Genomic DNA, 15,057 nt, shown 5'->3' on the forward strand with positions numbered 1-15,057 from the left:
GTAATTTCCTTTCTCACCCATATCTACTTTAGCTTTCAAATAAAGATAGAATTTACATCCACTTACAACTGAGATGAACACTATTCAGTCTTTGATCTAATCAAATCTCATAAATAATTGAGTCTTTCTTGGAGAGAAAAATAACGTATCAAATTTCTCTCAAGCTCTATCTACCCATAATAAAGTTAAAAAAAAAAAAAAAGCTGTATTTTACTTCTAAAATGTACTTTGTAGCACAGGCATCATATGACAGAGGGGGTGAATTAACTAGAATCATAGCTAAATCATCTGAATTTCAAACATGAAGTTTAGATGCAAAGAATATGCCACTCAAAGCAGATTTCAGCGCTTGTCAGGCACATGGCTAATTCTATCTGTCCTCAAAAGGAATCCCTTCTATGCTAGCTCTAAAGTCTAGTCCTCCTTATGCAATCACTGGTGTGCTCATGGGACACAGGAAATGTGCTCTCGAGGGTCAAAGTAACAGTCCGCCATACTGTAAATTGGATAGTCCCTTTACTTTTCTCAGAGCCTGATAACTACGTACATGTAATGACTTAGAGTGCAGACTTGATAAAGATAGATGCCGTAACTGAAAATACAATTAAAATGATTCCTGCTAACGATCAAGGATATCTACCATTTTACTGTAGATGATGCAGTTTGTTCCTTTCTAGGCTGCCGCTGCATTCAAATAAGACAATGAGATCTCCTTCAACAAAGAGTGTAAGACGTCTTACGTCAGTTAAGTACTTTGTAAACTACGTTTTGTCCTTTTCCTTTGACAGCTGACCACACCGAATTTACTGTTCCCTAAAATATTTCTAGCTGATCACACTTTTATATTACATAACACAAACAAGCTTATTTATAGTGTACTTGCCGAAAATACAACTTACATTCTTTAGAAAGCACCGAATTTCATACTTGCACATCGCTATCAATTAGGATCCCTTGCTTTTGCTGCGTATTAAAGCTTTTTTGTATCATGGACAGAAAAGCAAGTCACGGGCTGGGGAGATGGAAAAGAGAGAGTAAAGTGCTCCCTCTGAACACAGCGAGCAAGAGCCTGGCACATATGTGAAAATCAGGCTTCACCCCGCAGTGGGGAGAAGTGGGGGCACAATCCAGTTAAAACTGTGAGCGTCGGGTTCAGTAAGAGACCCTGCCACAAAAATATAAAATGAAGACACCCAACACCAACCTCTGCCCTCCACAGGAGCATGCATATCGAGCACACCCACATGGGTGCTTACACACTCATGCACCACATACACTTACACACCCAAAAGGAAAAAAAAGCAAATTATTACTAAAAACTGTGTGTCACCTGTTATAAAAAGAATGATGACCTACCAGGAATGTTGGGAAAGCTGGTTGTTCAGGCTGTCTGTACTCTCATTGCCTGGAAGGGCAGGCATAAGGTGGATCTGAGGCCAAGAAAGGCTATAGCAAGGCTCTACTGAAAATAGCATGGGCATTGATGTTTCTTCAGTATGTAATATCAGAAGTTAGGAAAGCTGAACATCAAATGACACGTGATGAGTGTTTTTCAGTGAGATGTTTTTTGTTTTCATCTGAATAGCTATACTTGCATAGATGCATTTAATAATAAAAGGCTTTTCTTTTCTTTCTTTTTTTTAAGGAATCCATTCATTTCTTGTCACTGTCAGCAGACATGAAAATAAACAAGGCTCAACTGGGACTGTGTGGGCCCACAATTAAAGAAAGCGTGCAGGGGACACTGTCCTGACATGGAAGAACTGCTAAGGAAAACAGCAACTGCAAAGTTTCAGCAAACCCAACACTACTGTGAGAGAAAATGTGCTGGACAGTTTTATGTCAACTTGACACAAGCTAAAGTCATCTGAGAGGAGGAACCTCAATTGAGAAAATGCCTCCATAAGACAGGACCATCGGCAAGCCTGTAGGATATTTTCCTAATCAGTGACTGATGGGGAGAGCCCAGCCCTTTGTGGGTGGTGCCATCCCTGGGCTGGTGGTCCTGGGTTCTATAAGAAAGCAGGCTGAGCAAGCCAGTAAGCAACACCCCTCCATGGCCTCTGTATCAGCTCCTGCCTGCACTTTCCTGCCCTGACTTCCTTCAATGAGGGACTGTGATGTGGAAGTGTAAGCTGAATAAGCCCTTTCCTTTCCAAATTGCTTTGGGCATGGTGTTTTGTGCAGCAATAGAAAATCTAAGATGGAAAACAACAAAACATTTAATTTTTAATGGCTCTTTTACCTAATGAAAATTCCAAACAATGATTTGGGGAAAGGAATTTTAAGGTATTTATCAAAGATAAATGATAACATTAATACATTTATTGAGTATCACTTACAGATCCCATCAAAGATTTTGAAAATGAGAAAGAAGGAAATGTATATTAGGAGAAATAAATGCATAAGCAAAAGGAAAAGCTGCATACATCAGGCCATCATAAGGTAACCTTAAGTTTATTTTGAGTGAAGTGAAAGATGCATCCAATCCAGATTTATATGTTGCAACTTGGCATATTACATTAAAAATCAAATATACAGACAGCCAATTGTTTATGGCATAGTCCCAATTGCTACAACCCATCATAACCCTTTAGTGTCCATAATCTCATAGGAAGTGGCACTATTAGGAGGTGTGGCTTTGTTGGAGTGGATATGGCCTTGTTGGAGGAAGTGTGTCACTGTGGGGTTGGGTGTTGAGGTTTCCTGTGCTCTGGATACCACCCAGTGTTTCAGTCAACTTCCGGTTGCCTGCAAGATGTAGGACTCTCAGCTACTACTCCAGCACTACATCTGCCTGCACGCCGCCACGTTCACCATCATAATGGACGGAACCTCTGAAACTGTAAGTAAGCACCCCAATTAATTGTTTTCTTTATAAGAGTTGCCCTGGTCACGGTGTCTTTTCACAGCAGTAGAAATCCTAAGACAACGTTCATGGGAGATCTGTTTTAGAACCCCTGTAGATACTAAAATCTTCAGATGTACAAGCTCCTTATGTAACAACCATCATACTTTAATAAGACTTAAGCACATCTCATATACTTAAACTATCTCAGATCCTTAGAGTAACTAATGTGCTGCCATGCAAATAGTTGTTATGTTATATCATTAAGGGAATGATGACATGGAAAATTTGTATTTTCAGTTCAGATACATTTATTTTCCCTGTAGCATTTTAAGTCCTAGGCTGACTACATCCATTGAAGTAGATTCCTGGATATGGGGTGGGATGGCAGATAGGTTGAATGTCTCATTTGTCCAAGCTACATATGATCACTCTGCCAGCGTTTTAAAATGTGATGCATAAGGACTGTATCACAGTATTTTCCCTGGGAAAAGTGGTTAAAGCTGCAACTGAGTCAGGTAAAGATGCTAAGAAGGTCACAGGTCTGTTCACCTTAGAACTCTCTTCATTCCTATCACCAGTGCCTAGGGTGACTGATATCCCTCATCACCACCTCTATGCTGGAGCACCTAGATAACTTCTTACCCAGAGTTCTAGACTCCATTCTTACTCAGTATGGAAAAAAATCAGTGTGGTCTGCTAAGCACATTAAAGCCATACTGATCTTCCAATAGAGCAAATCTAACTCTGCTAATACACAGATTACAGATCTTGTAATAGCTTCCTTCCAGAAGCAAGTCCGCACTGATATCTCCAAGCACCTTCTGGCCAGCATCCCACCACCACCACCACCACCACCACCACCACCACCACCACCACCACCACCATTAACTCTTTCTTTCAAACATCCTGAACAACATACTTCCTTTAAGAAATCAAACTCTTGAGGCTTTTGTTTTTTGTGTGTTTGCAAAAACATTAAAACCTTTTTCCTGAATAAAATAAAACTTTGCCTTAAACAAATATATTTTTCACCTCCAAACTGTATTCTTTCTTCAAGTCTTATCTACTCCCTTTCCACTGACACAGACTTCCATGTCTTCTGACCTAGGCCCTATAATCAGACTTAACTTTTTTGTGTATATCTGTTGCCAATGCAATACAGTGGTGCTTTGCATTCAAATTTACTATCCAAAGTAAGGGGAGGCCATATCCTTAACACTCCCACTGCACTTCATTGCTTTGCTCCTTGGGTACAATGAATACCTTACTTTTTTGAGAGAAGGAAAATTGTGGGATATTTGTACACTGTGTGAAGATGTATTGCTGCGATTGATATAATAAAAAGCTGAACAGCCAATAGTGAGGCAGGAGGAATAGGTGGGATTTCTGGATACAGAGAGAGTAACTCGGAGGGAAAAATCTAGGCAGTGATTTTTACCAGCAGACTTGGAGCAAGTCAGACTTGCCATATGAAGAAGAGGTAATCAAGCCACGTGGCAAAAGTAGATTAAATACATATGGGTTAATTAAGTTATAAGAGCTGGTTGGGGAAAAGCCTAAGCTAAGGCCAAGCTTTCCTAATTAATAATAAGTCTCTAGGTCAATATTTGCTGGCTGGCGGGTCCAAAGGTAATCCAACAAGAAAGCTTACTATAGAAAATCTGGTCATGGTTAAATTATTGCTAATATTTTGAATTGCTGGACAAGAAGACAGCACCAATTACAGTATTGCTTATGTTCACCACCTTTAACATAATTTAATGATTCATGAGACTAGCATGCCCTTGTTCTTAGCACTTTGTTATTTTTAAATAGTTGATTTATCAGATACTGTTTTCACCTTTGTTCAGAAACACTTAAAGGAATTTCAAGCCCAGTAGGAGGACTGAATACTATCACACAAAAAATGAAGGTTGTATCCCCAAAATTACATGAAGAGTTCCAAAATAAGACACCTTGGTCTATGCACTCACTCACTGACATTTACCAAAGGAACTGTCACGTAATGGGCAGGTACTCTAAAGCAAGGGTTGGTAAGCCTTGGCTGGGCTCTTCAGGGGCTATAAAAACAGTGGTGGAAGACACATACAAACAGTTAAAATGAACATGATGAATACAACGGCAAAGACATTCTCAAACTTGTAGAGGACAAAGAAAAAGTGGCCAGCTGGAAGGCTCAATGAAACTGTACAAAGCGGCAAATGGTCTTGAGTATAAGAGTTTCCGGAGGAGGAGGGCAGGCACAGGATTTCACACCAGAGCAGTCAGTGTGAGGCATGGGGGCGTGTGAGTCAAGAACGGACGGAGCTAGAAACAGGAGCAACCCTAGAGAAGGAGGCTGCAGAAGACAGCTGAGGCGAGGAGGAAACTCACCCAAGGCCCCACCAAGAAGCCACACTACCTGCAGCAGGAACTCAAAACATTTGCAGACATGGAGGCTATGTGACATCTGTTTTGCTGGCTCATAACAGTATAAGTTATCGGCACTGTTATGAAAGGATCAAAGGGTGCAATCTGAACCCTTCTTGCCCTATCTTCTACATCCCAAGCACGTTAATACATCAGATCATCTGTTCAAAACAGGGTCACAAAGGTACTTTAAGACCTTTATTTTATCAAAGAAATTGTAGGCTCAAAAGTGTTAGCCTCAGAGCTGGGCACAGTGCTACAAACCTATAATCACAGCAACTATGGAAGCAGAAGTAGAGGAATCTCCAGTTTGAAGTCTGCCTGAGCCATACCATGAGACCCTGCTTGAAAAACCAGAAACACTGGCCTTCTAAAACTCCTACCACACCAGAGCCATCACCTCCACACAACTGAGTTCACCGAACAACGGAGCCTGGCCTAGTAAGGCACTGCTTGTATTCTAGCAAAACCATTTTCATTTTGTGTTTGATTAAGCTAATGAATGTATTCCAACACAAAATGGCCCTTTGTGCCGTCATGAAAATGTGTTTTACTACATTTGGAAAGACAGTAATACTTTTATACATGTATTTGCATCTAGTGAGTTCAGTTTACCTAATCTGGTAATCATAACTCACTAGGAATCTAGAAAAAGCATTACATAGAAAATTAGGTCACCTACAAAAACACAGAAATATATTTTTAAACTCTTACTATTAAATTTACAAAGGTTTAAAACACTCATCTAACCATTTATTTATATACAATATGAAGCTTTCATGAATAAAAAATTAATAGATATATAAATATTGAGGCTAGAGGACATAGCTCAGTGTTATAGCCCATGCCTAGCATGTGAGACCCTGGGTTTAATTCCCAGCTTTGCAAACAAACAAAAGTGAATTCCATATAGGTTTTAAAAAACAGAAATCTTAATTTTGACAAACAACAAGGGGAAAAAAACCACACTTGAATGCACTTCTGTAGATTCAGGTCACTGTTTTGAAAGAGATCATTACATGTCATTCATGAAAGTCATTTTACAAAGACTGCTGCCGACTTACTCAAAACTCAACTTGGATTCTTACTCCTTTTGTATTGATATTTTCATGCAGACTATGAGCTTTTAAATACTTTGCATCCTAAAATATTTAGCTTTTTGTGAATGGCTTGCAAGTTTAATGATTAAATGAGGCGGCAGTGACGATGGGAGGACATTAAACTACATGCATAATCTAATTTAAACTGTAGTGCCGCCACATACACACTGTCCTGGTCTAGTGTTACTGTGGTTCTGAAAGGTGTCTGAGTACTACAAGCTATACACCACCACAAGAAAAGCATTGAAGATTTAAAGACAGAACTTCAGGAGACTTATAGAAGCAAAGCACAGGCTCAGATTACACTAGGAGGTTTGATAATTTCCACAAACCTTTTTAGTGAAGTCCTTCTTTTGTTTTGATTCAATTTTTAAGGACATTACCAATGCAATAAACAAAAAGCACAACTGAAATATATTTTTAAAATCAGAGTCTTTCAAGCTATTTTTTAAATGGTAAAGCAGAGTAAGAAAACCACTTCCTCACCATTTAACCCAAAGCATATCTGTGTGTACTAGCCTGTGGACATACCCACATTTTCTTACATAGTTATATCAAGAAACATGTTTATAAAATGACAATTATTAATAGTATTTTAAAATAGCACATCAAAATACTCTGGTATGTTCTGTACCATTCTTTTCATTTGGGGAGCATGCTGGCTACACACAAGAGCACAAAATTCTAACACAATAAAGTAATGAATCTTTTAAGAAATGGAAGTGCCTATTACTGATTCAATCATCAAACACTGTATACATGTGCCAAATTATCAGAATGTACCCCATAAACATGTACAAATAAGTCCCATAAAAAATAAAGCTAAAACAAATGCTATCTCCAAGATATTAAACAGTTGATTTCAGAATCAACTGTGGTGATCAGACCAGAAGTCGGTGACTTTGATCCTCTCTCCAAGACAACTGTTAGAATTATTTTAAAATAATTCACTTGGTAGCAGGCTAAGATAAATCTGTTTTTCTTTCCTTTTTGGACATTAGAGCAAAGCTATGAACTAACTAGAAAAACAACCATGAAGTTCCTAGTGTGGCGGCAGCAAGGTTGCCTGCTTTAATGCTGTGAGTCACAGAGCCCGGAGACCTGCACCCTTTGACCTGGTGCTTGCACAGGTGAACCGTAAAGCCAGGGACCACCACCATGGCCTCATTCCAAAGGATTTCAAATCTTCATTAGGAAGCTCATAGAACTGCCAAATACTAACAGTAGATTCTGCTTTTGTAAATGACATACTTCCAGGTATGATATAATAAAAAAAATGAGAGCCTGAGAATTAGATGTTTTTTTTTTAAATCTCTACAAAATAATGTAAATTAATTAGCATTCATCAGTAAGAAAACATTAAATGCTTATTTTTAGGTACTCATATTAAGGTAACAGCATTATCTCAAAAGTATTTTCTAATTTGAGCTAAAGGTCATGATGTAATCCAGTTACAATTTGACAACAGAAAAATATTTTTGTTTGGTAATACTGTTCTATGTTATATGATAAATATTTTAACAGGTCATAATATTTCTCATATTAAATTACCTATGGTTTCTACAAAAATATCATGTTTTAAATACTAAGCATATGGGTCATGATTACAGTTGCTGTTGTCTGATTTGATTAGTCTCTTTTTAGACTCAGCGGAGAAAGGATTCTATCGCCCTCTTGTGGTAACTTTAATGTAGTGTCTCCTCCAGGAATCTTACTGGCCTGCCATAATTATCATCTACGTTTTTGTTTTTTCTGTCAGCACCTCAGTTTCGACCTTAGGAGTGTAGTGTTTTTTATTTTATAAGACATTGTCCCATCACTTTCCAATTATATCAAAGCCATGTTTTTTCTTAAAATTATTTTTGGCATTAAATGCACATGCAAAGTAACCATGATGAGTCCCTGCCATCATCCAGGGGCTTGAAAAAAGGAAATAACTCAGTATAGCTAAGCTTTATCACTTTTTCCTCCCAGAGGAATAGGTCTTGCTATGTCAATGCCACACAAGTATCAGAAGCCAGTATTAATCTGAACATTTTGTTTTTAGAAATAACACAGCAGTCTAATTTCTTTTAAAGAAGTCTGTATCATATGCAATGGCCTACCCTCTTTCCATCACAACACAGAATTAGCCAGTCCTGTATGCTGAAGTTTCTATATTGACAAGTTTGGCCAACAATGGACCGAAAATATTTGTGGAGAAAAAGAAATATGTACTAACCATCTACAAACTTCTTTTTCATGTCCTATTTCCTAAACACTACAGTGTAACAATGTTTATGCACCACTTGCATTATATTAGTGTAGGTAATCTGAGAAAAGTTTAAGGTAAGAGGATGTGTGTATACTTTGGGGAGTTTCAAGGGTTGAAAGCGTGAACGTGGATGGAGGACTACTCACTGGATTATGGTCAACTTAATTAATGGTTACATAATTGACAAAATAATGTGCCCACCCCTGGCAACCGGCTAAATGTTATCAGCTTCCCAGGGAGGGGTAGGGCCTCATGAGCCTCTTTCAAAACCAGTATGGAATAGTGATGGGCCCAACCTAGTGTCATGTCACACTTGTGCATGGAACTCTGGTACTGCTCTTGGGGAATGGAAAAAGTGGGGAGTACATAAAGATACAGGGATAGGTAAAGACTTTCTGAATAGGACTCTGGCTATTTAGAGAATAAGGCCAGTAAATGACACAGGGGACTCTATGAAATTAAAAAGATTTTGTACAATAAAGGACATGGTCAATCAAGTAAATGGGCCCCTACACAGAACGAGAAAACAACTTTTACCAGGATATATCTAATAGAGGACTGATTTCTAGAGAAGATAAAGAACCCCAAAACTAAACATCAAGAAACCAAATAAGCCAATCCCCAAATGGGCATTAGAACTCAACAGAGTTGTTTGTGAGAAGAAGTACAAATGGCTAATAAGGTGTTCAACCAACACCTTTGGCCATCAGGGAATGCAAATTTCATATCTCATGCCATTTCAAACAAGGGCTTTGTGCATCTGCAAGTGAGCCTTGGGTCAATCTTCCATGCACACTGAGGGGCAAAAGAACTTGGAGCTTCTCCACAGAATCAACAGCAAATAACACACACACATACCACTCTGACACAAAGTACATATGTCACCACACAGTGATGAGGATCTGAGCCATAGCAATGGCTCTCAGGGAAAAGGAGAAAAAAATGCTTGGTGAATACTACAATGGACAGCCAGTTGGCATTAGTCACTGTGGGGTCTAATTAGGAGTGGGGTCTAAAGTTCTCAATATGCTGCTGATGACTGAGTGCACATGCCATTCCCCAGGGTAGGAACTCACACTTTCGACACACTGCATTTGAAATGTTACCACAGCACAGTAAACATGCCAGTGGGCTTGAGGATACTGGAGGTCATCGGATACAAGACTGTAATAGTCAGGCAGTAAAAAGAACATAGACAACAACATCACCGAGGACAGGGGAAAAGACCAAGAAGATGTGAAGCTGAACTTGGGCTTGGCAACACTGTTGTATAGTCTCATCCTTCTTGTAACAGCAGTTGTTTGTAGGTGTGCTTGTGCATGTACACATGCAGTGAGGGCCTGAGGTCAACCTTGCAACTGATTCCCAGGTGACAGCTATCTGGTTTTATGAGACAGGGTCTCTCACTGGCCTGGGACTTGCTGAACAGGCCAGGTGAGCAGGCTAGCGAATGCTAGGGATCCTCCTGTTTCAGTTCCCCTGATGCTGGGATTACAAGCACACACAACTCTGCAGGCTTTTGTACGTGGGTTCTGGGGACCAAACTCAGATCTTCTGGCTGATGTGGTAAGCCCTTGACTAAGTTGCCTCCTTAGTCCCAACAGAGCAACTTTTCTCATGCAACCATCGAAGTTGCTTATGTTGAGAAACAGTAAGTGGTTTAGACGTGCTGCATTGTGTGTATCAGAAGACCAAGGGTGAGAGATGAAAGTTCAGGCTGAGAATGCACTTTTCTTCACCGAGCCTCAGGTGTCGTGTGTAAGTCTTTAAATACCCCGGTTCTAGTGTTTTGTCCTCCTGCCCCCTTTCGCCTTATACTTCTCCAGAACTAGTAAAGGGCAACTGTGTGAGGCACAGGGGATGGTGGCGAGGCGTTCTGAAGAGCAAAGCAACCACTGACATTCTGTATAGTTCTTCCCAAATCTTAAATGGTTAAGAATGGTTTTCACTAGCAAAGTCTATCGTACATGCTAGAACACATTTTCATAATTTCACTCAAGAAAAGCCAAGGGTGAGGTTTGTTTGTTTTTTTTGTTTTTTGTTTTGAATACCTGCTTGGCTTGGACGCTGCCAGCTTGGTGACTTGATGGCGCTGGTAGATCCTACAGGCTTGAAGGCAGTCGCGGTCCTGAGGCCAGCCACCCCTGGCTTGCTTGAACCTGGGCTCTCTAGGCTCTCAGAGTTGCTCAGAGGCGACGCTCCTGGTGACGCTGACTGCTGAGAAGGCTCCTGGGTGCTACTGCAGGGAAGGGAAGGAGACAGCTGTGGTGAGGGCAACTGTCTAATTCAGCAACAACTCTTTCTTTCCCAAATCTATCATAGTTTTATGGCAAACAAAGTAGGGGTGGATTTTTCTTTGTGAAAAAGGAAACTCTGAAAGTGACTAGAACACATGTAACATTCAAATGGAAAGGGGGACAGTGGCGGTGGGAAGTCTCAGTGGTGAGATAGACAAGAGGAGAGAAGGAGGGCAACTGAAACAAAGTCTAAGCGAAAAAGCCACAAGGACGCCCATTTCTCTACACGCAAATAATTCTGAAATCATGAAGGACTTCTCTATGTCAGAAGAAAGAGCAGGTAACATTTGTTCCGAATGTTGGAAATTATTTTCAAGTAGTCCACAACAAGAAGTTGCACTACTGAAAACTACATAAGCAATCCTTGCAGTGGTGGATTTGCCCTCTATTCCCATCTTAATACTTCAGAAGAACCATCATGCCCAGACCATTAGTTTCTGTAGTACCCCTGATAACTATGAAATGGATCAACGCTGCTCTTGTTACCCTTTCTTCTGGTACTTCATGAACTGTTCCTGACACCTGACCAGCCGCCCTTTTCCACTGCAGTCACTCAGTTATCCAGCAGTATTTAGACACCTACTGTATGCCAGCTGCTGTAGCAAAGAGACAGTACCTCCTGCCTTGTAAAACGTCCAGTGTTCTAGGTTCATAACACCAGGAAGGAAGAGGCTCAGCCACCATGACCTCTCAATCAGTTAACTGACTATCAGAGACCTTCCCTGTGCTGGATCCAGTTTGGTTTAGAGGATCATGTAGCTTTTATAAACCATTTGTCATTTATAATCATACATGTATCTTCAGAGTGGATAATACTTTGAGGATCCCCAAACAATAAAATGCATGCTTTGGAATCACACAGAAATGTGAAAGTGGTCATTTTTCTAAACTGTGGTATACACTGATGATGATGATGATGATGATGAAGATGATGATAATACTAAAAAACAACTTCCCATTACTATTAAGCTTTTCAATACAGGCAGTTTAAATAATTCCATGCACAGAAGTTTAATTCCTTCAATAACTGAAATAAACAGCTAGAGGAAGAGACTACCAAAAATAGGGTTCTTTATTAATGACTTCAGTAAAATATTATACAATGTATGATTACTTCAGTTACATTTTAGATTCACTACCTACTACATTACCAAATGATTGAGAGTGCCTACTTCCCTAATGCCTCTTGAACCTCATGTAACTTTTAGCATAATAGACATGTGACTGCCTAGCCTTAGGAAGGTCTATTTGCAAAGCCTTGTGGGAGTTTGGTTGGGTAAACTGTCCCCTACAATGAGTGAATCACTGTCTGAAACTGTGTAAGCAATATGGTTTATACTGATACCTGTTTTCATTTCCAGAGTCTAGACTTTTGGCACCACCTAGGCACAGAGTTCCTAATGTAATATGCTCCAATAAAACCTTTTGTCCATCCCTAATGGGCTTCTGTAGCAGACACTACTGTGCACATTTGCTATGACCCCTGTGGCAAGAATAAAGCTTGTTCATGGGAGTCCACTAGTAAAGGATCCCTGCAAAGGACAAGCCTCATTACTGTCAGGCTTCACTCAGGACCTTTTACTTATTTATTTATTTATTTATTTTTTAATGTGTACAAGTACATAGACATCATGTGGGTCCTTATAGGGAAATGAAAAACCCAGGAGTAGACCAAAACACTTGACCCTAAACAATTTCTAGAAATCATAGAATATTTGAATTTTATTGAAATAGCATTCCTTATTTTTGTTTTCTCAAATTTAAGTTTAACATTGCCATCATCTTTTATTATTTCTTATTAGTTTAATGAGAAGTTAAAACCTGCTAGATGTTAAAACATACTATCCAATGAAAATTTTAAGAATTTTAATAATTCTTATATGTAAATATTTAAAAAAGTGCTGCTTAATAGGAATGTTGAACACACTTTAAAGGCAACATGAAAACATTAATGGAAACAGTTCAAAGATTACTGAACAGTAGATAAATGAACATCTTTTAAAGGATTTGGGATAGACCATTATTTTACTTCTATAGGCTGCTGTCTAAACTTTAAATAAGGCAATTAATACTTTGGTGATAAAAGTCCCATTTAGCTCAAATAGTTAAATATAAGGTACTTAGCCTATTTAGGGCATAGAATGTGAGCTTAACATGTGAAAGGCTAATAAACATATCTAAATAATAACTATCTTCAATAAATTTATTCATTACAAATAAATTAGCTTTATTATATAAAAGAACTTTCTGAGATTAAATTACTCATATGGATCATACAAAAATAATGAGCTAGATAATTGCAACTCTAAAAAAGGAGCTTATATCCAAAATCAAAATTCAGAAGTAATAAAGTCAAAATCATTGCCATTTAATCGTCTGAAGGAATTAAAATTTACTTTTAGGATACCTGCCATACTTGTGATGCAGCAAACTGAATCACAGGCATCCAATGCCAAGGCTAGTGAGTCTGGTTGTCAGAAGTAGCAATACTAGATGGCTCAAGGTATGAGAAGACCCTGAGTAGCCTTGGCAACACTTGTGCATCTTTGTGGTGGGCTATCTGTGGTTATTTGTGGTGTACTCCTCATAAATACAGTCTGCAGCAGGATGGATGCAGTTCAACAAAGGAAGCAATCCTAATATGGAAAACCACTCAAAGTACAGACCCTGTGCCTTACAAACTGACAGTCCTGTCTCAGCTGAGAGGCACTCAGGCAGCCAGAAACATTGAAGTGGGCATGGCCATTAAGAGAGCAGAGAGCTGAGTTACAGTGTACTACACTTACTTTTTTCCCCTGCCCAGACTTTGGACACCAGGTACCCCTGTCCACCTTTGCAAGCACCCCAATTCTACATTTAGTTAATAGAGGGATAATAATATCCTCCTATCACTGGGCTCTATGGCAAGTGGTTATATCCTATCTTCTACTGAACCACTCAAGCTTCTAGATGCAGGAGCACTACTTCTAGAAGTACAATGACGACAGCTGTAGCCATCTGATACAAGTCAGGAGTCCACTATAGTTCAACTACCAGCACAGTTCTCAGAAGGTATCCCAAGGAGTACAGGGTGAGGTGACAGGTAAATCAAAGAGCATGCATGTGCACACGCTTTACAGTGAAACTGCAGCTAACTGAAGTCAGATAAGTCAATTCTAGGATTTTCTGTCTGCCCTGTTACCATAGTAGTAGGTTGTTAGAGGAACCAAACCTCTGCATGCCGTGTTCCCTCCCATGTACCTGCTTTTCTTAACAGGGACAGAGCCACTTGACTTCCTGGAGGACTGAAGACAGGAAAGAGCTAGAGGCTTGGGAACAGTGCTGATGCCAAGTGCATCCAGGAGGGACTGGGAGTTCTCAGGGCCGGAGAGCCTGGCAAGCATCCAGAGAAGGACTTCAGCGAAAACTCGCAGTGTCCGCAGAAGAAAGTCCTTTTTCAGCCTATGATCTGAAACATTTCCCTTAAGAGTGTGAGAGAGAGACGGGGAGGAGAAGAGAGAAAAGAAGTGCAAAGCAGTGGGGAAAGATGAATAGAAACGCTATGCATTCATCATATTATTTTACTCATTGATATAAAATTGATGAAATTTGGCTGGGCACACACCTTTAATCCCACTACTTGGGAGGTAGAGTCAGGTGCATCTCTGTGAGTTTGAGGCTATCCTGGTCTACATAGTGAGTTCCAGGATGGCTAGATCTATGCAGAGAGACCTTGTCTTAAAACAAAACAAAACCAATACCAAAAAACAATTGATGGAATTTTCATTACAATCATGCAAGGCTAGCTCTCAAAAGCTTAAATGTAAATCCATAAATGTGATAGGAATAATACAGAAACAAATCTCACAGAAGGGCCGTTTCAGGGAGCAATTAGGCTTTAGTTCACCAACGCTGTGGAATAAGACAGCCTCAACAGATACTTAATTTCTTTCTGATTCTGCCTCAACTAGAAACAACTGAAAGCTATAAAACTCTAAAGTCTGTAAGAACATAGTACACAATAGTGGGCACAAGAGAGATATACACATAAGTGGTAGCTGTGAAAAGAGAGACAGGGATGCTTTTAACGGACATTCTCCAGTCCCATGGATTTCCCCACAACCTGTGTGAAAGGCTCACCACACAAGGGAGCTCCTTTCAGAACCT

General features: G+C 39.6%; 1 protein-coding gene across 7 annotated transcripts in view; it reads right to left on the minus strand.

Moving 5' to 3' along the window:
* Pdlim5 (PDZ and LIM domain 5) overlaps positions 1-15,057 on the minus strand; it is a 182,599-nt gene that overhangs the window by 37,279 nt on the left and 130,263 nt on the right. For 6 of the 7 annotated variants that reach the window (XM_036190204.1, XM_036190203.1, XM_036190202.1 and 3 more), the window contains one exon: positions 10,666-10,853. In XM_036190204.1, the coding sequence (XP_036046097.1) occupies positions 10,666-10,853 (188 nt within the window). Of the gene's footprint in view, positions 1-10,665; positions 10,854-14,151; positions 14,284-15,057 lie in introns of all 7 variants that reach the window. The other variant, XM_036190209.1, reaches the window with a different exon arrangement.

This window comes from Onychomys torridus, chromosome 6 (genome assembly GCF_903995425.1).
Source record: "Onychomys torridus chromosome 6, mOncTor1.1, whole genome shotgun sequence".
Taxonomy (NCBI): domain Eukaryota; kingdom Metazoa; phylum Chordata; class Mammalia; order Rodentia; family Cricetidae; genus Onychomys; species Onychomys torridus.